Here is a 26752-nt window from a genome sequence, read left to right on the forward strand (position 1 = left end):
GGGCTTCTGCATAAGCAGAGGGAAGGGGACCAAAGGGTACTTGAGGTTCTCCTCAAGATCCTCCCTTATTCTGGGACTGTGCAAGAACCAAGTCAGTCTCCAACCTAGGTCAGAGACAATCTTCAGCTGTGTTCTGGCAACTGAGCCCGCCGAAGAGGCATATAAGAGGGCATTAGTGTCAGCCTCATTTTATACAGCATTACCACTTCAGCTAATCCAGGGCTGCCTGCACAAGGTCTGTGGATTATCACACATGATGGAGAAGAGCTGTTGTACAGCAACAGCCTAGCAGCAGACCTCTCTAGATGTGCTTCCTTTTGAGCTGCAGCTCCTGAGGCAGATGAGCTTCCACCATGTATTTTTCTCCACTTTGTACCACCTCGATGGTGCTGCATGGAAGAATTCGAGACACAATCTTCTTAAACTGGGGTAAAGGGGAGGAGGGGGGTGGGTGGGCAGAGAGAAGGGCCCTTTGAGAAGATACCCCCCCAACCCCATCAAGTTTTAAGTATGTAACTTCACAAGTAACTCCCTGAGGGTCCTCCTCCAGCCAGAGGCAAAGGCAGCCCTGGAGCACAATGCAGGGGAGCGACTGTCAAGGATAACAATGAGGCCTGCCATAGGGATTCAGGAAGGAGACAGAAGAGTTCAGCCCCCTGTCCCCACACGCTCTGCCTTCACACAGAACTAGGGTAAGCATTTACAGCAAGTATAAACTGTTCTGTGATGGGATCTGGCATGGCAGAGCAGTGTCTGCACAGAGTGAAGTTTTCTGGCGTGGGTGGGTACATCTGTTCCAAATAACCAGGAATGTGCAGCCTTGCAGCCTCCACGCACACCTGCTCAGCTCTTCTCTCTCTCTCTCTCTCTCGCTGGTGCTGTGGCTGTGTCCTTGACCAACTTTCTTGCCCAGCAAGCATTGTCTCCACTGTGTTTTTAAGAAGCTGCCCAGTCAGCTGCCATGGGGGGGTTTCCAGGCTCTCCTCACACCTGGATGTTCCTCCCTCCCCACTCCAAACTTCAACCTTAAAAGAAATGAATTAGAAGGAAAAAAAAGGAAGGTATTCACTGATGAAGGCTCTAGGAGCTGCTCCCTGTGCTCATCAAAGAAGAGGAAGTGCCAAGTACTTCCTTGTAGGAACTGTTTCTGTAATCAAAGTGCTCTGCGGTTGAGCTGCGAATGCCGATTCCCTCCCGCCCAACACAGCTCCTGGGTCATGAGCCAGAACAGGAGGTCGCTGGCTGCCCACACCCTCGTCAGTTTACACTTTCACACAGCAACACTCATACCTCTGTTTTCCTTGTGACATTCACCATTTCCTGGTGGAGTGAGGACAGAGCCAGGCCAGGCTGCTGCTGTGAGCACATTCACACTCAAGGCAGCACTGTAACTCAGAGACCAAGCAAGATTCCCATGAAAAAGCACAAACGCTTCATTTCCCTATCCCCAAACCATCTTGCCAAACTGGGAGGGTGGGAGAGTGGTGGGAACAGAATCGTGTTTTTGCTGGAAGTGTCACTCCTGTGTCCCACCCCCCCCATTTGCTGTGGTAAGGCTCTTACAGCCAAACAGGGAAAACTTAATCATGGCCCATCCAGAGCATCCAAGTAAAAGCTGAAAAGAGGACTGAGGACCTCCCAGGCCCTGAAACCTCTGTGGCTCACAGCACTGTTCACAGGGCTCAGACTTTGTGGCAACAAGGAAAACCATATGCAAACATGCCACCAGAAAAACATGCCAAGAAAAAAAAGAAAGCATTTTTGAGCTGTTACTTTTTCCAATCCTGGTCAATCAATCATAATTTTGGGTTTTGTGTGTGTGCTTTTTTTTTAAACACCAATATAACATTACCTGGAGAAGCTTCTCTTATCTCCTAAAACAGTGGACACTCCAAACGACAAAATCAAGCTGAAAAGTCAACCAAATCTTTGCCCTTCAAGTTCTGTTTTCCATCTCTCTCTCTTAAAACTTGAAGACTTGTCTTAAACAGTATCCTTTCTTTTTTTTATCCTCTACCATATCCTTTTTTCAGTTACAAAGTTATATTCTCCAAGTTAATGCAGTGTTTAAAGCAACTATACCCAAAAAAGTCCTCTAACTTGCAGCAAATGAAGTGCACCAGAAAACTCTATCCAACCACTTGGCAAGTCAGACCAGGATCACAGGCAGAGTGAGATGCTGGCTCCCTGCCACTGTGCACCAGCACAGCCCTCGTGACCTTAGAGCAGCTGATGTTCTCATCCATTCTTCTGCTCTGTTCATCTCAGCGTGCCATCCTCCCCACCAGATTTTGTACAGAGAAACAGAGAGGACACAGGAACACAAGTTTAGCTTGCTGACATAATGCCCATATTTAATCTTTTAAAACAAGAACAAAATCAAGAATAAAATCAAGAATAAAAATTTCATTTAAGTCATACAGTACATTAATCTTTCAGCAATGACCCAATCTACAGTACTCAAATGCCTGGCATGAAGTCTATTATCTCAGCATTTAACAAGTGTATAACCAGTGACACAGTAAAAGAAGAGCTCACAATACACAGCTAACACAATGAGTTTAGATTTTCTTCTAAGAGTCCAGCTAGTGTTTGTAATACATGGGTCACTTCTGAACCATACTTTAAGCATCTTTTTGTTCAGTCAATCTGTTTGGGGCTTTTTTTTTTCTGTTATGTGAGTTTTTCCATTATGTACAGGAAGATTATTTCAAATCAAATTGCACAAGTTAGAATATCTACCTATAGGCATACATGGTCAAACTAACTAAAAAATTTAATAAGCAGTAATTACTCAGTCCTGGTTATACATTCCTAAAGGCTTAATAATACAGTTTTAAGAAGAAAAAAAAGTTAAAACAAAACACAACAAAACACAGTTGTAGGGTGGCAATCTCTGTATGAAGCCTCCTTCCCTCCCAAAACAACCAAGGGTTAACTGTACTTTCTATGTGTGAAATGGGATCTACAAAGAAGTAATTTCGGCTCCTAAAAACTATAAAACGTGACTGTGTCCTTCCTAAAAGTCTGAATGGTTCGATGCGTAATTCAGTGAAGCTCTCAAACAAATAATACTGGTAGGATGCAGACTGTTAACAGAAATTAGGACAATATGCCCCGATAGTACATTTGGGTAGCAAAACCTATGTATTAAGGAGCCATTATCCAGTGGTTAAAGCAGCTTGAAGCAGGACAGCTCTCCCTCCAGCAGTTGCAGAGGAAGAGAAAGGGTGGGATCTTCTGCTCCTTAGTCAAGGCTACAGCCGAATTCTGCCCTCCTCTTCCTGCTCTCAGCCCCGTACTCCTTTCTGAGGGGGAACCTCCAGCCCAGAGACAACCTGAGCACGGCAGGGTGCAAGCCACCCTCTAGCCATCCCAACTCCTGATGCTCAGGGACTGGCAAAGGTCTGCTCCCGCTCCAGCTCCACTGCAGGCATGAGGGCTCCCATCAGCTCACTGCAGTGCAAACAGGAGCTTCTGCAGTCTGGTGGCTTTCTGTGTCCTGGCCTCGACTATCACGTACATCTTGATGCAGTAACACACGGAGAGGTCCCTCCCTCCAGAGTAGTGTTACCAAGCACTACAGACCCAGAAAGCTACCTCTAAGGCAAGTTAACTAAACACAAGGGTGATGGAGCGTCTTCTTCCCACATTAGCAAAACAGAAATATAACTAATTAACACAACTGCTTTGACTTCTTTTAATCTCTTTTTTCTGGTGCCAGGTCTTGCTACAAATGGAAAAGAAAAACCCATAGAGAGCCACTTTCCTAGATGGAAAAGTAGCAGAATCTTAAGCCTTGAGGATCTGCTTTGTAATTTGCTACTGGCATAAAGAACAAAAAAAAAGTCCCATTTGTTTGGTTGGTTTTTGGTGGGTTTTTTTAAGAAAAAAAAATCCAGACCATCCAGTGCACCTTCTCTGCACGTCACACACACTCACATGCACACGCACTAACAGAGAGCTCCAGAAGAACAAGCATGAGAACCACAAAGCCCAAATGGTGAAAAGACGTGGGGAAATCTCACCTTTTTTTTCAATTCTCATTTAGCAATGAAGCAGCAAAATGATGTATTGCAAGAAATAATCTGTCACAGAACGCACATACACCCAAACGCAACCATGGATACGTTTTTCCCACTTTTTTTTTTCTGATACATGTTGTTATTCATCTGATAATTTCTTTCTGGCTGTGCTGAAGTTTTTGAAGAGCATCTGGTGCTTCTTTAACCTTTATCAAAATGCAAGAACCTCAGTGGCAATGGACATTCAATCTCATTAGTGCTGCAACCAACCATCTCCACTTGAGATTCTCCACAAGCCCCTTTTGGAAGTTGAATCTGACTCTGACTCTTCAGTGCCACTCTTGGTTGTTTGTTTTTTTTCTAAATTAACAAACACAGCATATTAATGCAAATTCGATGTTTTCTAAAAAATGCTCAGATAATTAGTTCAGCAATATGCAAAGTGCATCTATTTGGTTCTTTCCATAGATCACCTTCTGTTTTAAGTTTAAATTCCTTCACAGTTTAAAATATTGTGAAGAAATTATATGTATACTTTATGTATAGAACTATTTATATACATACACATATATACACACAACTCTGTACTTTATATAGCCATAAACACTCACTACTTAACTATTTATATTATATACACATGGCATGAACACACGCTCAGTGAAGAGTTGGTGCAGGCTGAAATCATTCCATTGCATTTAAATGGAATTACAGCAGTGAAACCATGGGTGAGTTATCAAGAGACACAGACATATATCTATTAGATAAGTGAAAGACCAATTAAATCAGCTCTTCCATTTTCCTATTAGCACAGGATTGCTACCACCCCATTCCATGCTCCGTATGCACATAGACAGTTATTTTGTGTTCAGTTTACGTTGAGAGGGCAGTGGTGGTTCTTTTTTTCCTAAATGAAAGAACAGTCCGTATTTACTCAGGCTCATTGCAACCTCTTCTGCAGAAGTGGACTCCGAATGCTGTGCCGTCTTTAGCTGAAAGCACCTGCCAAAGCTTTATTGCATGGTTATGGGACAGCTATCAACTGTTCACAGTCTGTGAACTCTCTCCAACAAGTGGTACAACTGTATAAATACATATTTTAGCACAAAACAGTTTAACACGAGGCAAGTCCAAGTACAAATTGAGACCTAAAGGCCTACGGGTGAACTTTAAAGGCCAACAGTTCTTCAGAGTGCATGTTGTTTAAGGAACGCAAGTCGGGTAATTTCAAAAGAAGTTTTGTGAAAATAGAGGCTTCGTTCGGGTGGTTTTTCATAATTAAGGTCCTTAATGCACGGATTAGTGTTTCCTGAAGTGCCTCCACAGAATTGACATTTTCTATTCCGGAGCGATCTAAACAAAAGGGCAGGGTGAGGAGAAGAGAAGGAGAGAGAGAAATTAAAAAACCAGGAGGGTGGGGCTAAAAAACAAACAAACAAAAAGACTGAACAGATGTAGTTTGCAACATAAAGTCACTGCAAGAATCACTCACCAAATTAACAAGCACAAGAAAAATTAGATACTTAAGCCAGAAGTTCCAAATCCATATAATGAAGGCTTTCAAACATTATTTAGCATTATCTTTGCAAGTTAAGGAAGCTCATGCCAAACTGGCAGCATTTGACCACCACTTCTGGTGATCAGATCATAATCCCCTATCCACGTGTCCAGAAAAGGACATACCGAAGCACACACTTAAATATGTTGCTGAATCACAACTTTCAACACAAGGAGAGAGACAGGGCACAGGAAAGTAAAAATTTCAAACATTTCTCAAAGCTGGACATAGAATCCTAAACCTAAACTGGAGGTTAGAGGAGGAAATCCCCCTCAGGACAAGCCACACTCATATCTGCACAATGGGATCCTCAGGGGCAAAGGGAAGATACAAGTGGCCACTATTTCCAAGCATGTTCTGAAGCACTCACAAAATGAAATATGAGGCACCCAAGAACTCCTCAACTGAGGAAAAGAAGAATGTCAACACCAAGATAAATATTATGCTTTCACATCCTGAACTCACCCCACCCCTGAAGCATCTCTTTCAAGAGAGCTGTATTTAAGACCACACCTGATATCCTTAGGTGGAACCTAAGTAAGCAGCTTAAAAGGATGAATTTTTAAGTAAAACATCTCACCTAATAACCATGAACAGTAGCTGGTTTTTTTCCAAGCTGTAGCCTCTTTTCTTAAATGCTATGTAAATTCAGCAGGACACGTACATACCCATGTGACGGACAGGAACAGAAATGTGCTTTGATGTGTACATGTACTTAAGCACTTTGCAGAACTGGGACATGGAATGACAACAGCTTTCTGGAGTAACACTGAGTCAGATCGTACAGTCAGAGTGGGAATCCCTTCCTTATGCTGTCAGTGTCAATCCAATCAGACCGCTCAGGTGAACAGAGTCTAGGAAGTCCTCCTGGACTATTCAGTACAGTTCCCAACTGCTATGGGAAAAATTATTACATAATCCACTTAAGGATGCATCTTGAAGCAGTTAATGTGTTTTGTTCCCTTAGGAAAACTGTTCCAGAATCTTCTACTGTTAACAATTAGGAGCTCTGATTACTACCAAACAATTCCACTCTGTGAAGACTGTCTGTTAGGTTTGATAGCTGCCGTTCAAGGTAACATGAGTGAAGAGATGTCTCTCTGCCTTTATTGATGAAATAATTATTTCTGCTTGCCCTGTGCTCTGCAAAAGGTTTGCTTTATTCCAAGCAGGTATGACAACATTTGCATAGAATACGTCTGATGAAGTTTCTCAAGAGCTCTGTACAGTGACAGTGGTACTGCCTTGCCTCCGGAGGTGGAAGAATGCAGTCCAACCTTTCCTGGCTGCCTTGGGCAAGTTAACGTAGCCTCCTCTCCTTCAATTAGTCCAAGTCTTTCTTTTCCCTCTCAGTCTACTTCCAGTTGCTCCCAGTGGCCACCAGAAGAGTCTGTTAGTACTACCCCAGTAAGAGAGAATAATAGAGGGTGTGTATTTTATATTCTTCTACCACAGTGCATCACCCTTAGTTAAGGAATCACCTAGTCTCTAGACCTGCATGAACCCCACTCTTTCAGCTTTGCTTCTACCTTGCTTTTTCCTTCTTCAGTGAGCATAATCCACCTTGCTATCTCCCCTCCCTCTTCACTGCATCCAATTCACTGAAACCAGAGGTGAAGCATTCTTTCCCTTTTGGAATGGTACCAAGGTAATTCCTTAGCACCACCCAAGCAGGACCCTGCCTTTTCTTTCTTTTCTACAGGATGTGAAAACAAGAGGATGTACAGAGTTATACGCAGTCCTTGCTACTATCCCTGCTTCTTCTGCAGATTCTAAATATCCCTCTTAAAAGTGGTTATTCATCCAGTGTTATGTGGAGATGTTTCTGACAGGTATTCTCCCCACTAGCACTACAAAGAGCCTTACTTCTTTTTTTCCAGTGGTGGTTTGGGTTTTTTTTCTTCATTTTAAGCAACTGAAAGTCTTCTAAGATTTTTAACTCATGCACCATGGTACTTTATCTTCTGGATCACCTAATCAGCATTCAACAGTCACACTCCTGTCTGCTTCTGGAACTGATATAAATCTTGACTGCTCTCTTCCTTTCAATATCCTCTCAAATAACTTTTATTCTGAGATGAAGTCTTAATGGCCTTTTTCTTTCACCTTCAGTTCTTCTCACATTTATGGTATATTTTGCCTTTGCCTGTATCTCCATGTCATTCTCTCTGATCCTGTTCTTCAATTCTTCCTCCACCTCCCCTTATGGAAAATGACTCTTTGCATCACACCCCTCCTTGAGAAGTGGGGTGCAGGGGATCTGTCTTTCAAGATCTGTTTAATCAGCAGATGCCCACAATCCTTCAGTTCTACAGATGCCTTTTCCTCCTGGCAAGCCCTCACGCTGTGAGCATCTTCCCCAGGACCTCTGTTCTCTTCAGTGCCTGCTCGAGCACGAAGTTTGCTCACTTACTCACTTGCACAAAGTAATGACTGCAGCATTTCAATCCAGTCACAAGCTACAGAGTAAAGCTGACCTGAAAATTTCTGAACTCACAGTAATCATCAAGGTTACTGTTGTGTCTGGAATACGGCCCCCACATCGACTAATGAAGCCGTACTTTATAAAACCCCAGAAGTATTTTGTGAAGATGTCCAGGAAGGCTGTGATTAGACTGCAGATCACGAGGTAGCTAAGATAGGTAGCAATAATGTCCTAAAAAAATATGATCTGAAAGATCCTCAGCATCTATGCAAGAAGCCTGAATACCAAAAACCTCTTTTTGTCCTGTTGCACAGCTCTGACATTACATGCTGTATATGCTACATACCATCCCCTAAGCTAATCCCTACTGGGAGTCGGCAATCAGAGCACTGCTTAAAAGCCTAAGGGGGCCTGACTCTGGGCTACAAGAACATTTAACAGAACAGATACAGCCATTTACATTAAGAACAGTTGGCACAGAGATTGTGATATTCCAGGACTCAGTAGCTGAGCAAGCAAGAAGAGCAGCTGTAAGCCTAGTTACATTGCACAAGAAGGGAAAAGTCCTGTCAGTCCTAATTTTAAAGGTTGCCTCCAGTTCTTGTCAAAAAGGACAAAATTTGTAGAGTCTGGAATAGTAACTAATACCCCAGGTTTCTCTCTGCTACCTGAACATTTTCACTAACAGATTACAGTCCCATGCCTCCTTCACAGTGCCATTTGTTCTGGCTCTTCAAGCTCTGTGTCGCCCTTCACTCATTATCATGGCTTACAGACTCAAGAGGTGACAGCTGCCCCCTCCTGTGCTGTAACCTTTCAGTTTGGCCATGCACAAAGCTGTTAGACTGAACTGTCCCTACCTTGTTTACAGAGGTTTCACGTGCCTACAGCACCATGCCCAGGGTGCCCCTCCCTGATAAAAAAGACGTGGGTCTGAATCACTTATGCGAAAGAGGTGCACTTGTTCAAGGACTTGAGTGCTCCCCAACTAGCTGGCTTGCTGTCTGAAGTAGGCCTTTACGAGCATTCCTGCTACCAGCCTCTAAAAAGCTTCTTAAACTGCAAGCCTGGATTCTGCATCTTGTATTCCAGGCATTATATGCAGAGCTAATGTGCCTAATTTGAGGCTTGAGATAATACTACAGAAGTAGGTGCTTAATCCTTCTTTGAATCTGGGCCAGGGTGTTCTGTACATCCAGGGACTGAAACAAGATAGGAGGCCAGTGAAGATGTTAGTGGATTGGCAGGCCTTTAGTGGTAAGAGGTCATGATGCAGATGACAGGGCTGTCTTGCTGACATGGGCAGAGATCAAACTGTTGGATTTAGACTTAAGTAAAATACGCAATAAACTTAAATGACAATACCTGGAAGTAAAAATACCACCTTATCTAAAGACTTCTGCTGTGCAAGTCAGGAGTAATTTCAGTGATGCTGTCCTGTGAAACTCAGAGGAGTCAGACAAATACCACCTAAATGGCCATGGGGCAGTTAGGAGATGTGTTTTTTGCGTTCTATAGAAAGCAGCAGGAAAACATAAGCCCATTGTCACATTTTTTCAAAAGGCAATACTAGAAAGACTAGGTATGTAAAAAAGTAGATTACAGGCTGCTAGTAGCTTAAAACCTACTTGATTACACTTCAACATGAAATAACAGCCTATAAATTTTATGGAAAACTTTTAATGCAGAGCCACATTCAAATCTTGACAAAGGTGCAAGTTAACTTTCTCTCCTTACCAGCAGATACCAGGACAACCGCAGTAAACAAACTCATTTCCTCATCACTAAGTTGCAGGGCATTTAATTTCTCACTGAATTCAAACATCGAGTTGAGCAGATCACCAGCTCCCATTGAATGCAAGTCATCCACACTGTACTTCTTTCCACTCAGGAAGGTGACGGTACGTTCCTTTGCATCAAACAAAGATGCAAACCGTACCATTAAAACCTGGTGAAAGAAAAAAAAAACAAAACAAAACAATAAAAACAGATAAATGCAAGTGCATGTCTAGAAAAGCCAAAGAAAAATATTAAACCTTTCAACATCATTCAAATCGTCTCATTGACTGCTCTACAAGCATTTTATACAGAAAGTGTGAGCATGCTGTTGAGCTGTAAAACACAGTGCAAGCTCTGGCCCAGTAATCTAAGAGAAACAAACAAGTGGCAAAATTAGCGAGTGGATGCAGGGGAGGGAATACAGCACATGAAAGGGAGGAAAATTAAAATTTAAACCTCAGACAGCCTGAGCCACACGGACCATGTCATTCATAAATATGCCAGTAGGACAACTTGCTTAAGCTACTCAACAGCCAAAGGCATAGAGAGCGTTAAAAGAAATATTTTTCTGGCCACACGTATGAGGAGCAAAATGAAGGTACCGAACCAGATTCTCGCTTGGCATAAACTAGAGCAGCTTACAGAAATAATGCTGATTTATACTACCTCATGATCAGGCCCCCTAGGCATTCTTTGGGAAAGTACCATGCCGCATCACTGTACCCACAGGAATGTTAATGAGCTCTGGTAGAAAGGAGCCACATGTGTGGCTTTCAGCTTTTGAAAGGCTAGGGAAGCACAGCTTGAGATGGCACCTGGTCTGTAGCAGCTGGGAATACCCCTTTGCTACAAGCACCAGGGCTGGAGCAGCTGATGTGAGCTAAACTTACCCCTCTGGGCTGAAATTTCTCCTGTGGTTTTGTCAGTCGTACTGTGAAAAGTTTCCCTCTGGAATGGCTTGTAAAGTTTCATTTGCTGATGTTCAACAACCTTATTTACATTTTCAACGTTTAAGTTACACAGAACAGCCTTCTTATTTGGAGAAAATGAACCAACTGGCATTGGTTAAAACTTCAGACTCACTGTAATCTGGTGTGACAGCTGTCTCTTCTCACTTAACCTACGTAACTGCATTAATTTAAATGTTTACTACAGGTGAGAGGAGCACTAGGGTTTCAAAGACTGGTGTCTTTGACAAGCTTAAAAACAGGAGTGTTCAAAACAAATGAAAACGTTTGAGAATTCAAATACCGTTCATGCACATCCCATGACCTGCGCCTAAATTTTTACAGCCAAATGACATGCAGCAACCTTGATGGACACATGAGCACTGTGCACTATTCACCTTCATCAGCTAAGCTGTATGTCCTGTGCTGACATTAACTACAGAGTGCAGAAACCTAGGTGCAGAAGCCCTCAGAATACAACAAAAAAAAGACAAAGGGCAAACAGACAAAGCTGAACTTGTGCATTAGCACAGATCCAACTGGGTATTCAACAGCCTTTCAGTTCCAAATGGTACTCTCCCTACAGAACTGGGCTTTAGAAACAAACTTTAAATAATGAACAACCAGTATTAACACTAGTATTCAAAACTGAAGCTGATTCAAAACTGAAGCCCATAACGTTGTGCTGACTTGTACTAAGGCAAAGAGATTTCAATGCCACCATTCTAACATATGAAGAACAGTTTAGACTATGGCATAGCACAGGATTGATTCATCCCATTTCACTTCAAGCCAGACTCCTATTTGTGCATGCTGAGGATATACCTGATCAATCCTAGCACTCAACCACAGCAACATAAGCACACAAAAACCTCCACACTTGAAGGTTGCTTGCTCACTTCCCTACGACCTGTAGTTAAATGACCAGGTTTGTGAGTCTGCCAAGAAACTGAGTCACTACTCAAATGGATCCATTTTAGTAGCGACTTGCTAGCTCTACCATCAACTACATTTGGAGGGAAGGTGGGGGAGGGCCCACTGAAAACCAGTCAAGTTCCTTATTTCACACTTACTGCTTTTTCTGAGCTGGCTATCATAGAAGCCATGCAAATGCCACCACAACACACTGAGCTCCCCAGTACTCCCAGTTCCAAGAACCTTTTTAGCTTACACGTGTGTGAATAAATATAGCTATGCAGCCTCTGCACCAACATTATCTCCATGTGTCTTCTTACCCATAAACGAACAAGCACTCCTTGAATTCGAGCTGCTAAGAAGCACAGTGCCAAGCCAGCCACACCAGGCTTGGAGGCAGCACTTTTACACAGGTTCTCCTATTAGCATGCAGACATCAGAACATCCCAGTTCAGTTACCCTCAAGAGAGAAATGACCTTGTATGCACCAGGCTTTCAAGATGCTTGTTGCCTCTATTGCAATGGATTCATAAATCCTGTTGTGTTTGTTGGGGTTTTTTTCCACTGCTCTGCAGCATCACATTGTTTTCTGTTGCTAAGAGGCCACATAGGCCTTTAACTACAAGTACCAGCTCACTAACAGAAATCATTAATGTTTCTTATTTATAAGTGAATAGTGAAAAGCATGCAGCCATATATTATAAATTCTCCTGGATACAGAAACCTTCTTATCAGCAGTGCTTGTAACTGGCAAAAAAGCATACGAATGAGGCCTGAGAAAAGCTTGAGGTGAAAAGAGGCCAAGACAAAACCTTTTACTTGCAAAACAGGAAGATTTGGCTTCACTTTATAGGAACAGTTCAAGCCCAATTTTCCGCCCTCCTTGAGGGCACTGGACAGCAGAGGAAGGAACCTCTCACATTTGTGTAATGTGAATAGCAGTGTAAGAGACTGTAGCTGAAGAAGTGAAAATACAGCCCCTTTGCCACAGGAGTTGTAGATGAATATTAAAAGGTCAAGAATAAGTACAACAGAAAAAAATACAGGACAGGAATATGAAAGCAACAAAAAAACTGACACGCTCCAGGCACCAAGTCTTCCAGTGTAACTTGTACCTTCCAACCCAACAATTATCCATCTTAGAACTGGGCTGTGTAAATGCAGACAGACGACCCAACACACTACACAAGAAATGTCTTCAGTTTGGGTAAAACCAAAATCCAGCACATCTCTTTGAAAGAATAAATCAAGTAAACAAGATCAAAGACACCACCAACTCTACCCTCTCCAAGAAAGCACAGTAACATCAAACACTTGGGACTTCAACTCCTCTGGCCCTCCATATTCAAATTTCACATCTGAATTCAAATTTCACACTTGAATATTTATAAAATGTGTATGATCTCCAACAGACACAAGGGTCTGAAGAACAACTAAAGCCTTAAGTAAAGGTCATCTTGTGAAGGTCACTAATTATAAAACAGCACCAAGCTCCGTGGTATCACTTCCAAATTAACACCACTAATTCACATATACGTCATGACCACAAGTGGATGAAATGAACCACGAGGACCTAGAGGGATTAGTCTAGAGTAAGTCAGGCTGCAGCTGGCACACAGCATCTACAGAGCTGCAGCAGTACAGCTCATTCCTACTGTTACTGCATCAGACAGGGAAGCTTCAGACACCCCCAGCTGCCACCAAAGGCTAGTGGTGACTGGTCAGGATAGATACTCTGGCTTTGGCAGGAAGCAGAGTGGCACAAGGAAAGACACAGAGAGCAGTAAACACATTTCTCGACAAAACTTGTAAGTCAATAGACAGCTTTCTAAACTATCCACCCTTTCAGATGCAGTACACTTCTCCAGAGTAGGCAAAGGTAGCTGTCAGTGTAACCACTACTATACAAAACCAAGAAACCCCTAATTACCCATTTATTAATGTCCAGGGAAGAAGAAGCGGTAGAAGGGCTGAGACGTTCTGAGCCAGCCGGAAGAGGGACAGTTCACCAAGATCTGACAAAACAGATCCCTTGGACACCACCTTCCAGGAGAGCTCAGAGCTACCACCCATGAACACGCTGGTTTCACCTGATGTAACCCAGTTCTATTTGGTTTTGTTCTTACAGGGTCAGACTGATGCACAGCTTGTCGGGTTCACAATATACACACAGTGGTCTCACCTCAAAGGTCCCAGCTTTCAGAAGATTGACCTGGTCATGCTGGGAGAGATCTCGGAATCCTGGGATGCGCTTGGCAAACTCCACCACTTCCTTCACTGCAGGGGTAAAACTCAGGGAAAACTCTTCCCACACTTCATGGCCAGATTTGTTTGGGTCCACATGGGGAGTCTTACTCATTGGGCAGACCTGATGTTTACAAAACACAGAAAACAACTTTTAAAGATATCACTCTGAATCCTGACTGAGAAGAAACAGTTTTATTCTTCTACAAAACTTAGCGATAATGACATATAGAGAAAAAAAGATCAGTATTCTTTAGTCAGCTCCCAAAGCAACTGGATTTCTCTCCTTTCCTTTAAAACAACCAACCAGCCAAAAAATTCGTGGCGGATTGTCAGCAATTCATTTATAAATTTGCTGACTTTGGAAACTACAAAAGTGTTCACTGCAGAAGATCTGAGTGAACCAATGTTATGTGATTCTTCCCTGATCTCAACTGATGTCTGACAGCTGGATTTCTCTTGTTTGTATTATCCTTGTAATTTCATGGTTAATCATGATTTCAAAATCAATTGATTGTAATCTCACAGTCACGACTACATTCATTTTCCTATCTGTCTTGTTTTGCAGGCAACTGAAGTGCTTCAGTCAAGGTGACAAAGGTGTCAACACGAGAGCAAGGAAGAGAGCCTTGGTTTCCAGAGTCACAAGTTTACACCCTCATTACGAGGATAACCTTCCTTTACAAGTTTTCTTTTACTTGTATCACTGAAGGAGGATCACCAAGGAACTGGTATTCCAACTTTTCTCAGTCACAGGATGACAAAATGCCCTTTCTTTTATACAAATATACGGTGATTTTTTAGTAACAAAGTCTGAATCCATTACAATGAGATCAGATGTATCAGTCAAGGCTGACTGCCAATAAATTCCCTTTGCAAGATCCAACCAGAAGCTCTGAGATATTTTCAGTTCTGCTTTCTAAAATTTACAACTTTTAATGAAGTTTAAACCTTTTAATATTCATTTCACCTGTCATCATCAAGGACGAGAATTCCTTTTAAGTATTCCTCACAAGTATACTAAATGGTCTATGTAATCCTACATAATGTCAGTAAAACAAAGAGAAAACAGTGAAATAGATTAGCAATTCCTCAGAGCTCTGTTGTTTTTGCAGGGTATCTTGAATATGGTAATTGCATAGCAATTCTTTGTGTGGAAGGTTCTAAGACTACAAGAATATATATATTTTGGCAAAAGGAAAGGTCTAGGCATACAAACAGAAGGGTGGCAGATGCTAACCACTGCTCTGTTCATGATACTGCAATGGCTCACACAGATATTGTTAAAAATACAGTATTCTCTGAAAATAAGGAATCTCTTGCTCCTCACTGGACACCAAAATCACCGTAACTTGTCATCCTACGATGGTTTAGCTTCACCCACAGGCACTCAGTCCTAAGGGGAAACTACCACTTCTCCACCCTGTGCATTGTGTTTACACTATCTTGACAGACCTCTGCCCAAGAGTCATACAGTATCTCAAGTTAGAAGAGACTCATAAGGATTGAGTCCAACTCTCCGCTCCTTGCAGAACTACCAAAAACTAAACCATATGCTAAAAGAGCGTCACCAGGTGCTCCTTGAACTCTGACAGGCTTCCTATGGAAGCAGTTGTCAGATATACAGTCAGCAGCTCTCTTTAGAAGAATGTCTTCAGGAACAACCTGTTGTGCTTTTTTGGTTACAGGGGTATTGAGTAAAAAATATCAAACCCCTGAATATCTGTCTCCATACTGGTTAAGAGCCTAATTACATGCCCTTATTGCTACTGACTCATTTTGGCTGGATCCTGATCTCAGTGAGTTCTCAGGTAAAACCCTCATTCACGTGGGGCAGGGAGGGGGAGCTGCAGTGCTCTGTTGGATTCAGTTTTGTTTCCTCATCGTTGGCTGTGTAAAGCTTCCCTGCAGCTGCCATGCACAGGTCAAACTGACTGGTTGAGCCTCTGCAAGGCAGCACCACTCCCTGCCCGCCCATACTGATGGGTTTAACCTCTGCTTCTCAGGAGTGCCAAGAATGCCATTGTAGTGACACCACATACTTTCCCTGCAAGGAAGAAAGGTTGGGAATTATTATGATTTGCCATGGTGTAGTGCCCAGAGTTTGCAATTAAGGTCAGACCCTCCTAGGGGTGGCATAGTCTCCATATGCAGTAGCCAAAGAAGGGAAAAATTCCCCCCAAAAAACAACAAAAAAAACCTCCATGAAAATACAGCAAAATCAACAAATAAACACTTTCACTGTGGAAACTTCCGGGGGTCTTCAAGAACCTGTGAAGGATCTTTATAAACTAAGGGGAACAAAAACACCAGCAGCTCAAGCACTTCAGAAAGGTCAGGGTCTCGCGCTTCACAACAGGAGTGCAGGATGAGAACGAGGATGTTATGTTCTCTCATCCCAGGCGGTTGCAGTGATAAAGAGAAGGACAATCTATTTTAAGGGACTTACAGAACTGGTTGCCTGAACAGCAAAGAAACAGCAGGTGCAAGGCAAATGAGAGGGAACTGTTAAGGAAAGACCAAAAAAAAAAAAAACCAAACAACCAAAAAAACCCAACAACTATATGTAAAAAAACCCAGGAAACATCCTTGTTAAGAATTCAGTGAGAAAATGCTCAAGTGAAGTCATCTAAGGTACCCAGAAGTGTGTCCAAAGCCTCACTCATGCAAGTACTACAGAAAAGACCCTGAACTTTTCTCAAGTGGTTTAGCTGTACACCTTTCTCCTGCCTCTGTTCATATCTGAAGATGTTCTAGGGTGAAAAGGATGCACAGCCTGTGGGCCCCATTAAAACAAAACAAACAAACAAAAAACCCCACACCAAAAAACCAGCATACCCAGCAAGAGAGATTTTAGAACACACCAGCAAGGCGTGTACACTGGCTTGAAATCCTCGCCCTGGGGTTTCACCCCAGAAATTTGCTCCGAATACCCTTAATGAAAATACAGTATATCTGTGTAGATTATTTTAAAGTCTTCAAAAGGATTGAGTGAAAAGGGGAATTTATAAAGTGTTATTTTCATTTCAAAGTCAATTCACTTAAAAAAACCACTGTGAGTTTACTTCAACCAATGCTCTCTGATGTTCACCTACTTTCAGTTAGCTAAAAAACAAGCCAAGAAACCCCATCACTTGTACGATTTCAGATCCTCCAAACAACTTGAGCTATTACCTCCTTCGTCACAATTTGTGCTATCGATTTTATGTCAACATTTTAAGTTTCAGCAGTGTGTGCAGCTCCACTGACTACTAAGACACAGCTGGATCACACCCACCACTAAGCGTTTCACTAAGTCAAATCAAGCAATTGATATCAATATACCAGATGCATTCTTCCTCCAGTGCTGCAAGGGTAAGTGGTATTCTTGTTTGGAGAAAAGCCATCTTCTGGGATCCTATCACACATTCGCTGAGTATAACCACTGGTGAAGTTCATGCAGTGGCCATTTGTGAAGCACATGGCGTGCCCGCTTGGATAATGCATTGTGCTTCTCCCTTTGTACTGTCCACCAAGGTGCTGCTCCCTTTCAGGGTACTGAGGGCCACCGAGGCCTCCAACACAGTGCTCACTGCTCAACATGTACTGCTCGGTGTTCTTCGACACTCTCTCCCCACTCTGGGGTCTGCATCATCTCTGCGGGGTTTTGGGACTGTTCTTGGTTGTACATGAAAGTGTCTTTGTGGGCTCTAGTGACCATCCCGATCACTTCTTCCTTAGCCACGTCAGAAGCAGGAGGGGGAGAAGGGCTTTTGATGGTTTCCCGCTCTTGTTTGGGCTTGGAGGAAAGGTCTTCTTGAGGTGCTTGGTCTTGATGTTCTGTTAATGCTTCGTTGGGTAAGTGGCCATTGAACTGACTGTTCATCATGGTTTTCATGGCACTCTGCATTTCAATCAGCATCCTCTGTTTTTCACGTTTGGGAATACGGCCAAATCGAACAGCTACCAAGGTGGAGAAATAGAAGGTGGTGGGAAGGAAAAAAAAAAAAAAGTCAATTCTGAAAGTGTTGGTACACACACACACAAAACACACACCCCAACAAAAAACCTTGCCTTTTAAGGAAAGATATTAACTGCTCTCACCAATACTACAGTAGGGATATTACCAGTGAAGTCAAGGAGCTTCCAGTGCACGAGACTGGTGTGAGGTATGAAATGCATGCTGTTGTTTGCATACAAAGAGAAGGCAGCTCTGAAGCACAGAGTCTATAAAGCCTTTTCCCCTTTTGCCTCAAACCTGGCTGTGGAGTACACATGCAATTGTGTTAACTGATGAAATGTTGGGCTTTAAGATTGGATCTATTAAATCAGTACAACTCTGTGAGCTGATAATTAGCTGAATGTAAACACAGTTTGTATCATATTTGAATAGAAGTCCTACAAGACACGTCCTCAAGGACTAATTATATAACTTGCCAAAACAAGAGAATCAATGCTGAACAAAGCTTACCTTGGCAAATTTCCTTGATAACTTTGCCTTGACAAGGACATTTTCTGCTGGCAAGGGGATGGGCATCATTGTGGCTGCAACACTTTTGACCCTGTCCTAGGGAACCTACAACTGCCTCTACCACCCTGTCCAACCACAGCTGCACAAGGGCTTATAACCAGTTTCGACTGATGTAATTATGTTCATGCAGTAGTCCATCATTAATGTAACTAAGTCTCTTTCATTAAAGCAGGTGCAATCTTATGCGCAAATAAGTGCCTAGGGGATGAAATAACTCCTATGCACGACAAGAACTCAGAACAATTATTTAAAATAAGTTTTAACACTCCACCCACTAAATTATTAACAGCCCAAGATTCCTAGTTCTTGTGAAATAAACACACAGAGAAAATTAAAAAGTGAAACAGAAGAAAGAGTCCTGGTTTGTGACAGTAAGTTGTAGCAGAGAAATTAACTACACTTTCAGCATTACATATTAAAAAGTCTCAAGGAGTGGACATCCAGCAAGGTGGTCAGAGACACAGCTCAACACTACCATTTCCTCCTTGCCTTTCCTCTCTCTCCAAGAAAAGAAAGAAAGAAAAAAAGAAAGAAAAATTCAGAAGCAGATACGTACTCATCCTATGTACCCAAACCTAACTCTTTAGGCTCTGTAGCAATTACTCTAAGGCTACCAGCTTGGGCAGAATTCCCTTTCATTGAAAAAGCAACAGTAACAAAACAAAAAAGGGAAAAAAAAAAAAAGAAAAATATGAGTCTTGTTCAGATTCAGGCAGGATACACAAAATTGAGGCACTTGTTACAACCATCCCCCTAACAGACCACTGCAGCATATCCCACTGCATCAGCCTCCACAGGCAGGAGAACAGCTCTGCAGCTGTCCGCAGAATTACGTTACCAGTCCAGGAAGAGTCATGGAGCAAGAAGACAAGCTGATCTAAATGTTCTCAGACAGCGAACCTGTTCTTGACAACAGGGCTGGCTGCATTATCTGCCATTAAGACTCTCAGCAATCAGTTCTGAGGTGGGCAGCAGATTCCCTCTCAGAGGATCCCTGCTCAGTACAGGAACGTACCATCTCTTGACATCCCAACAGACAGGCATTTTTTGAAACGACACTGCTGGCATCTGTTCCTATTCATTCTCATTATAGAGCAGTTGTTATTTTTCAAGCACTTCTTATACTGGATGTTCTGCTGAATGCTTCTTCTGAAAAAACCCTGTAAACAAACAAACAAAAAAGCCCCACAACTATCATTACAGCACATGTCAAATTCTTCTGCCAAGATTCATCCTCTGCAAGCACAGAAAACCTCACTGTCTCTCATCAACTGCTTCAGAGCCATCCGCCCCAAGTGATTTTAAAGAACCTGATACTCCTCATGACTTACTTCCCCTTTGTGTGTGATCCATATATAATGCCAACTAGTTATGATTTCTAATTACAGAAGACGCTAAGTTGTTCCCTGCACAGTCAGCACCAAAGAGCAAAATATCTCCAAGACCGTACTAACAGTTTGCAAGATGCTCTCAAACAGCTCTGACATCAAGTGCAAAGATGGGAATCAGAAATCAGATCTTTTGACATCAATCTCTGCAGTTTGGCAACAAAACCATCCTGCTGCACCACACGACCTTCAAAGGTGATTCTTTCACATAACACTTAAGCTGATAAACTCCTTCAAAGAATATAACATTTGCAGTGTTACAGATTCAGAAAATACACATTTAGTGATGCATGAGCATGGAAGCATCCAGTTCTGGTAAAGAACTGCTTTTCTGGTAAAGAATTGCTTTTCCAAAGCTGTTTTGTTCTGTGCCCCAGCCCAGGTGACAACCCACACTCACTATCTCTTAATGCAATTAACATGCACATGTCTTGCGTGACATGGTCCTCACCACCTCTGCCTCCAGTTCTTGTTCTCTGCCATGCACTCCAGGTCAGGTAGGATACAGGGGTGAGAACAGAAAGTACTGCAGAGCTTGGAAAATACTGTGTATTGCTAAGTGGTTTGCCTTTTCTTTACAAGCTCTGAAATTTGTCATATTTAACAGATAAATACACACACTTTTTTTTTTGCAGTATCACCCCTTTTCCCCAGTGGGGAGAACTTGAGCATTTCATCAGCAGAGAGGTGAGCAGAAATGTAACTCACCTTGCAGCCCTCACAGGCATGAACACCATAATGAAATCCTGAAGCGACATCTCCACAGACTTTGCAAAGAAGAACCATGCCATTAAATTCTAGAATCAGAACAAAAAAGTCAAGGATATAGAAAACCGATGACAACTGCAGAAATATGTTTCCAGCTTTTAAAACCTGGACTTAAAATACATCAGGTCAGCTCAACATACTAAAAAGTAAGCAGAAGAACAGACATCAAGAATGTACAAAACTGAACAGTTCAGAAGGTACTGAGGCAAAGGAGGGGGGAAAAGACAAATATGAAGCACTCAACAGAATAGGTAGAAAGCACAGATTCAACGGGCTTTCAATCACAGTAGCACTGCACTCAACTGTAGAAAAAGAAAGTCTGCTTACATTTAGGCACTTTTAAAAGGACCATTCAGTTAACTAGGCCACTAAAGTTCAGGCTCAATCTGTTTTTTCCATCAGGACAAGTAAGCCTATAAAGGGCTACAGTTTTCCCAACAGAGAATAAACATCTTTTCTTAAAAACCAGAAATATTACAGGACACTTTACTATATATTAAAAACAAGCAACACACTCCAACTGTTTGATAACAATTTAGGACTGCTAACTCAGTCATATCTACATATGTAAAGACCACTCATTTGAGTGCATATCCAGAATGGCATACTTGCACACTTGAACTTGAAAATACCTTCTCAGTCCTGTATGTATGTTCATGGTTTGTTTGGGTTTTTTTTTTTAAGTTTCGTCCCACGTTTTTTACTTCAGCTTGTCAATAAAGATTTTTTGCAAGTCCTAAGTTCTGATCTAACACTGGTTTCACCAAAGCCAACAGGAATTTTATTAGTGACTTCAGTAACCCCAAAGGTACCTTAATACATGAGAAAACTGGAAATACTACCACTATTCTACCAGAAAAGTGACTTATTTGACATTTGGGTTTCATTTGTAAAGAAGAACTAAAACATTTTTTTAAGGTTTTCAAAAAGAACCAAACCACAATTTTTTTTTTTTTAACACAACTAGTACTAAGCTAGAAGTGTTATCTATCTATCCATCTGAACAGTTTACAAGAGGTTTCATCTCAGGAAATTCTGCCCTGATACTAAGAAACAGGGAAATTTTTAAGAAGTAAAGCTTCCTAATGAACCTAGGGTAGGAACACCTTAAAAAAACAAAACAAAACAAAACAAAACCTTTTAAGGCAGAACTGCTAGATATTTATTCTAACTTCATAACAATCCAAAAGAATAAAACAATTCTGCCAATAAAAGAATTGAGCCTTCAAAAGACTAAATTCCAGCTGAGTGTTTGCTGAATCACTCATTACAGTACTCAGTTTGATTCCTACCCTTCCAAAACTGTTTAAATACAGTTCTCTACCACTGATCTTCTCCAATTACCAAAAGAAGTGTGAGGCGAATAGGTGAAGTTAGATTGTTAAATGCCTTTTAAAAGGCTATCCTTTAGTTCCAGTTTACAAATATTTTGTTTTTTACATCAACAAATTAAGACTTGGAATCAGAAAGATAACTGTTCCAACCGCAGCTATGTAAATACTATGTTTGGGCAATTTATTTATTTTGTTCCTCAAAATTGGAGGGGAAAGGAAAAGTGAAGGGGTAACGGAGAGCATATGAAAAAACAGAGAAACCAGATTTCCAAGACAGCTCCATAAATACTCTTGAAGGCAATTTCTGATTGCTATTACCTTTACTTCATTACTTCCTTTTAATTGTTTGATTTTACTAAGATCAGTTCTCACTAACGAAGATTTGAAGTAAAGCCGGACTGTATTTATGGACTGTTTGAAGGCGGCAGCAATGGGACCTCCATCTTATTAGCATTTGTATGGCAACACCAGCTGTATTACCACACACATAATGCCAAAAGATAAAAACAGAGGCTTTGCTATGTGTCTTCACCACAAGCCACATGGAGGACTTGGTTGTAACACATGAGGTTGTAATATAAAAGGGGGAAACAGTGTTTTAAGGAACCAGCACCAAACATACTTGTGACTCCATTATGGCCTTTTGTCAAACCAGCAACACTGGACTGGTTTGTTTTAACAGTCTCCTCCAGACGATCGTTCTTCGGTGCCCCATCAGAGCCTTCGCTGCTCCGGCCATTGCATCCGCTTTCCGAGGAGGAGCTGTTCGGAGAAGATGGTACAGGCGAAGAGGATGACTGGAAACCGCTGTCTGAGCTCTCACTGTGACATGAGGCTGGGCTAGATGCCGAGCTCGAAGAGCTGATGTAAGCTATCACACCCCCTAAGGCAAGAAAAAAAAAAAAAGGCGGCACATAGTGACATAACCAGCAGACATGCACCGCTGCCATGTGAGCCACGCCGTGACCCAGCACCACCAGATCAGCCATTACGTGCTCCTGGGAGCACTCCTCTCCCTCCCTCCCTCCCTCGATCCTGTTTGTCTCCATCCGTTTTCAATGGCTGATCTCCCAGTCTGCCCCATCCCCTTCTCCCATCTTATCAGCCTTCTCTGATCCAAGCCAAGATGAAACAGCAGAACCAACAGATGGAGCAACAAGCCATGGTGCTGTAAGGATGGGGTAGCAGGGACAGAGCACGGGGTGGCCCAGGGAGGGTTTCCCTGGCCACCCTCTGAGCAGAGCTCATCTGGAGCCTCAGCAAAGACAGGATCTTACAGTGCTGTGGAGCCAGAATGCAAACAAGCTAGGTTAGCAACAGAAATAGGGCAGAGAGAAAGCCTTCATGCAGGCTATGCGCCAGAGGCACAGAAAGGAAGGGCTGGGAGGTGCTCACGATGCAGAAGGGAAGAGGGCAATGGAAAGAAATAGCACTGCAGCCTGGTTAGCCTACTGAATGCCATTTGTCCGACTGCAAGGCTTTGTAGCTTTTCTAACAGCAGCCGAACTCCAACTGCCAGGCTGTTATTGCAAACAGTCTCTGTCCTGCCGCGTCTTGCAATCTGACACACTTGAGAATCCCTCAGATGAAACAGCTTTTTGTCCTCAGGCAGACCTGGGAGCAGTTCTGGCTTTTCACAGGCTCCTTCTTGCTCGTAAGCAAGAGACACTGTTTGCGCTTCATTTGAGTTTGTCTCCGAGACTCAACACTTCAAAAGTCAATATAAAATCATTTGATATTTCACACAAAAATTTCAACAGCCATAGCCATGCAACTGTTTAAATAATTACACTCAGTATCTTCTATGTTTTATGCCTCCACTGCTCTGTAGAGTCTCTTCACAGACAACTCAGGACATTGCAGCAAGGAACTCCACATGCCAGTAAGAATTAAAAAGGGCCAGGCACTGCCTTCTTTTAGAGATAAAAAGCACTGGTGTTTGTAGAGTCCTCAATCAACTGAATTAGCATCACAGGTTGAGGCTGTAGCCCCTTACATCAGCCATCACCTCCTCACAAATAAAGGCAGCGGTGTTATACAACCCTGGACACATCGCTGCTTGCAGGGAGCAATTCTGACTTACAAATTTTCAATACTTCTATCAGCTGTAATGATCCTCTTAGCATCTCTGCAGCAACTTTTCCTCTTTAACATTTAACTTTTTCTCTACCAAGGAAACCCTTGGTAAAAAGGTTCCCTAAAGAGCATGCAGCCCAGGAGCTCCTGGCAGAGCCACCTCAGAGTAAAAGTCAGACTAAGGGGCCGTGTGACACGTGCACTACACAGACTGCTGCTCACGTTTCTGGACACTGGTGCCCCTACACCCTGCCACAGCCGCTGTTCCTGCAGAGATTTTTCAAGAAATCCTCCACACAGCATAGCACGCATTCCGGATCAGGTTTTCGGAGAAAGGAGGATTGGCAACAGAGTCACGGGTTCAGCAACAGCATGAGAAACGAGGCATCCTCAGACACCCGTGGTAGGCTAAGACACCACCTGTTTGACAAAGGTCTGTGCCATCCCCCAGCGCTGCACGCGCCTCTGCCAGGTGCCAGGTCAAAGCTCGCAGTCCACCTGGTCCATGGGAGGCACCCGGTTTCTCAGCAGGCGCCATCCTTATCTGCAAGGGGCAGACCAGGACACGCAAGCACAGCCCCTGCAGGGAACTCCATGTTTCTCCACACTGCCACCGCGCCCCGTTATCTTTAAACCCTGCTCATGAAAGAGATTCCTCTTTTTTCCTCAGGGGTAACACCAATGTCATACGGAAGCACGGAACGAGTGTGTCTACGGTTTCACCCCTCTTCTTCTGAAAGCCGGAGGAGCCCCAGACAGCTGGGCTGCTCCTGCACCCTGGAGAGCCAGGCAGTCTTGTCTGCGTCACAGTCTAGATTCCCTGTATTTTTATTTCAGAAGCTGCACTTCCCTGTGAACTCTGGTTTTGTTTGGTCAGCAGTCAAAAGTTGAATCTCTCACACAGCGCAGGGTGACATCTCAGAACAAAGAGCACAGACACAGTGACCTCTGAGCGTGCCCGTACACGTGCACCCGCACGCCGCTGCTCTGCAGAACGGGGGTACCGGGGTGTTCGCCGGGGAAGGCGGCGTGGGGAATGGGAACTGCCCGAGCTTTGCCTCGGGAATCCGAGTCCTTGGGGCTACGTGGGTCCGCGCTGCTAACGCTGCTGCGGAGGCACCTTCAGCTGAGTGACAGGGACCCTTCGGGCTCTACCTGGAGGGATTTACTTAAGGGGAGGGAAGGGTATGGAAGGGGGGCACCGCGCGGTGCCGGTGTTTCATTTACACAGCGATCCGGGAAGCTGCACCGCCGCAGGGGCGCGCTGGCTTGGCGATGAACCCGGCCCCGGGACGCTGCGGCAGCGGGGTCTCCCCGGCAGGCACCCCCGACCTCGCTCGTTAACCACGCGAGAAGGCAGTGGGGACCGCGATCCCCGTGCCCGCAACTGCCCTCCCTCCCGCCCCATCCCACCGCACCGGGGCTGCGGCTTTTCCCTGCCGCGGTCACGCGGCGCCGGGGCTGGAAGCGCCGGGCCCGCCCTGCGCTGCCCCAGGCCGCCCCCTGCCCGTTACACAACGCCGCCCCCGCGCACCGGGACGGGCCGCGTGCCGCCGCCGCCGCACACGGCCGCACCGCGTGTCCTGCCGCGACCCCGAGCGCTCCTCCCGCCCCTCCCCGCCGACCCCGGCCACCCTCCCCCGCACTCCACCGCGGCGGGGCGGAGCCGCAGGAGCCGCGGGGGCGGGCCCTCCCGGCGCCGCAGCGGCGGCGCGGCCCCACGTGTCCCCGGCGCGCCCCCGCCGCCGCCGCCGCCCCGAATGTAGGTCACCAAAACAGCGCCCGCCCGCGCGCCTCACGTGTCCGCGCCGCGCGCTGCCCCGCGCCGCCGCCCCGCCGCTATTATGCAATGCGCGCGTCACCGCCCCGCGCGGCCAATGAGCGGGCGCGCCGCGCGGAACGTAAACACAGCGCGCACATGGCTCGCCCGGCGGGTCCATGTGAGGCGGCGCGGGGCCGTCCCGGCCGCCAGCGGGGCCCGGGCCGGGCAGCGCCGCCGCCCGCCGCACTCCCCCGCCCCGCCGCGCCCCGCACCGGCCCGCCCGCGCCCCCGCGCCCGCTCGGCCCTGCACGACCACCCCGAGCGACCCGCCCGGCTCCCCCCGCCGCGGCCGCCCCCCGCTTACCCGCGCTGACTTCCATGGCGGCCACCTCCCGCAGGGGCACGGGCGGCGCCGCGCTGGGTTCGGCCGGACACGGCTCGGCTCCGGTCGGCGCGCCGCAGCTCCGTTCGGTCGTTGTCCTCCCGGCTCCGTGCCCCCGTTGCCGCAGCCCTACATGCAGCCGGCGGGAGGGAGGGAGGGAAGGAGGGAGGGAGAGCGGGAGGCAGCCGCGCTGTCGCCTGTCAGAGCGGCGGGTGCGCGTCCCCGCTGCGGCGCCCTCCCCTTTACAACAAAAGCGCTCTCGGGGAGCCGCGCAGAGCCGAGTGCGGCACCGCCGCCCGCCCCGCCCCGGCCCCGCCCCGGCCCGGCGGCCGCCCGCCCGCCCCGGCCGCCCCCCTCACCCAGTGACACACTTTCCGCGCCGGCGGCAGCGCTCACGTGCGGCGGGAGCGTGCGGAGTGCGGGGCACTGCGGCGGCGGCGGGAGCGCACCGGGGGGGTCCCCCCCTCCCCCGGCCGAGCGGTGCGGCGGGGGAGCCCCGCTGGAGTCACCGCCACCGCCGCAGTCGGCGCTCCGCTCGCCCACCGCGGGGCACGGCGGTGTGTGTCAGCCGCTCCGCCGCCGAGCACTGGCAGGAAATGCCACCGCTCTGAGTGCCGCAGCTGGCGAGCTGCTCGCTCCCAT

The 26752-nt window shown here is 45.2% G+C and overlaps 1 protein-coding gene across 1 annotated transcript; it reads right to left on the bottom strand.

Annotated features, from left to right (window-relative positions):
- Nucleotides 1-2327: 2327 nt before the first annotated feature.
- On the bottom strand, nt 2328-26372 carry NR1D2 (nuclear receptor subfamily 1 group D member 2). The gene is given in 9 exon segments (XM_050316477.1): nt 2328-5375; nt 9743-9953; nt 13829-14014; nt 17215-17514; nt 17516-17832; nt 19416-19560; nt 20497-20585; nt 22513-22773; nt 26093-26372. Coding segments are annotated over 9 exon segments (1722 nt in total). The 5' UTR covers nt 26109-26372; the 3' UTR covers nt 2328-5178.
- Nucleotides 26373-26752: the final 380 nt, after the last annotated feature.

This window comes from Myiozetetes cayanensis, unplaced genomic scaffold (assembly GCF_022539395.1).
Source record: "Myiozetetes cayanensis isolate MyiCay16 unplaced genomic scaffold, myiCay2020 scf1, whole genome shotgun sequence".
Classification (NCBI taxonomy): Eukaryota; Metazoa; Chordata; class Aves; order Passeriformes; family Tyrannidae; genus Myiozetetes; species Myiozetetes cayanensis.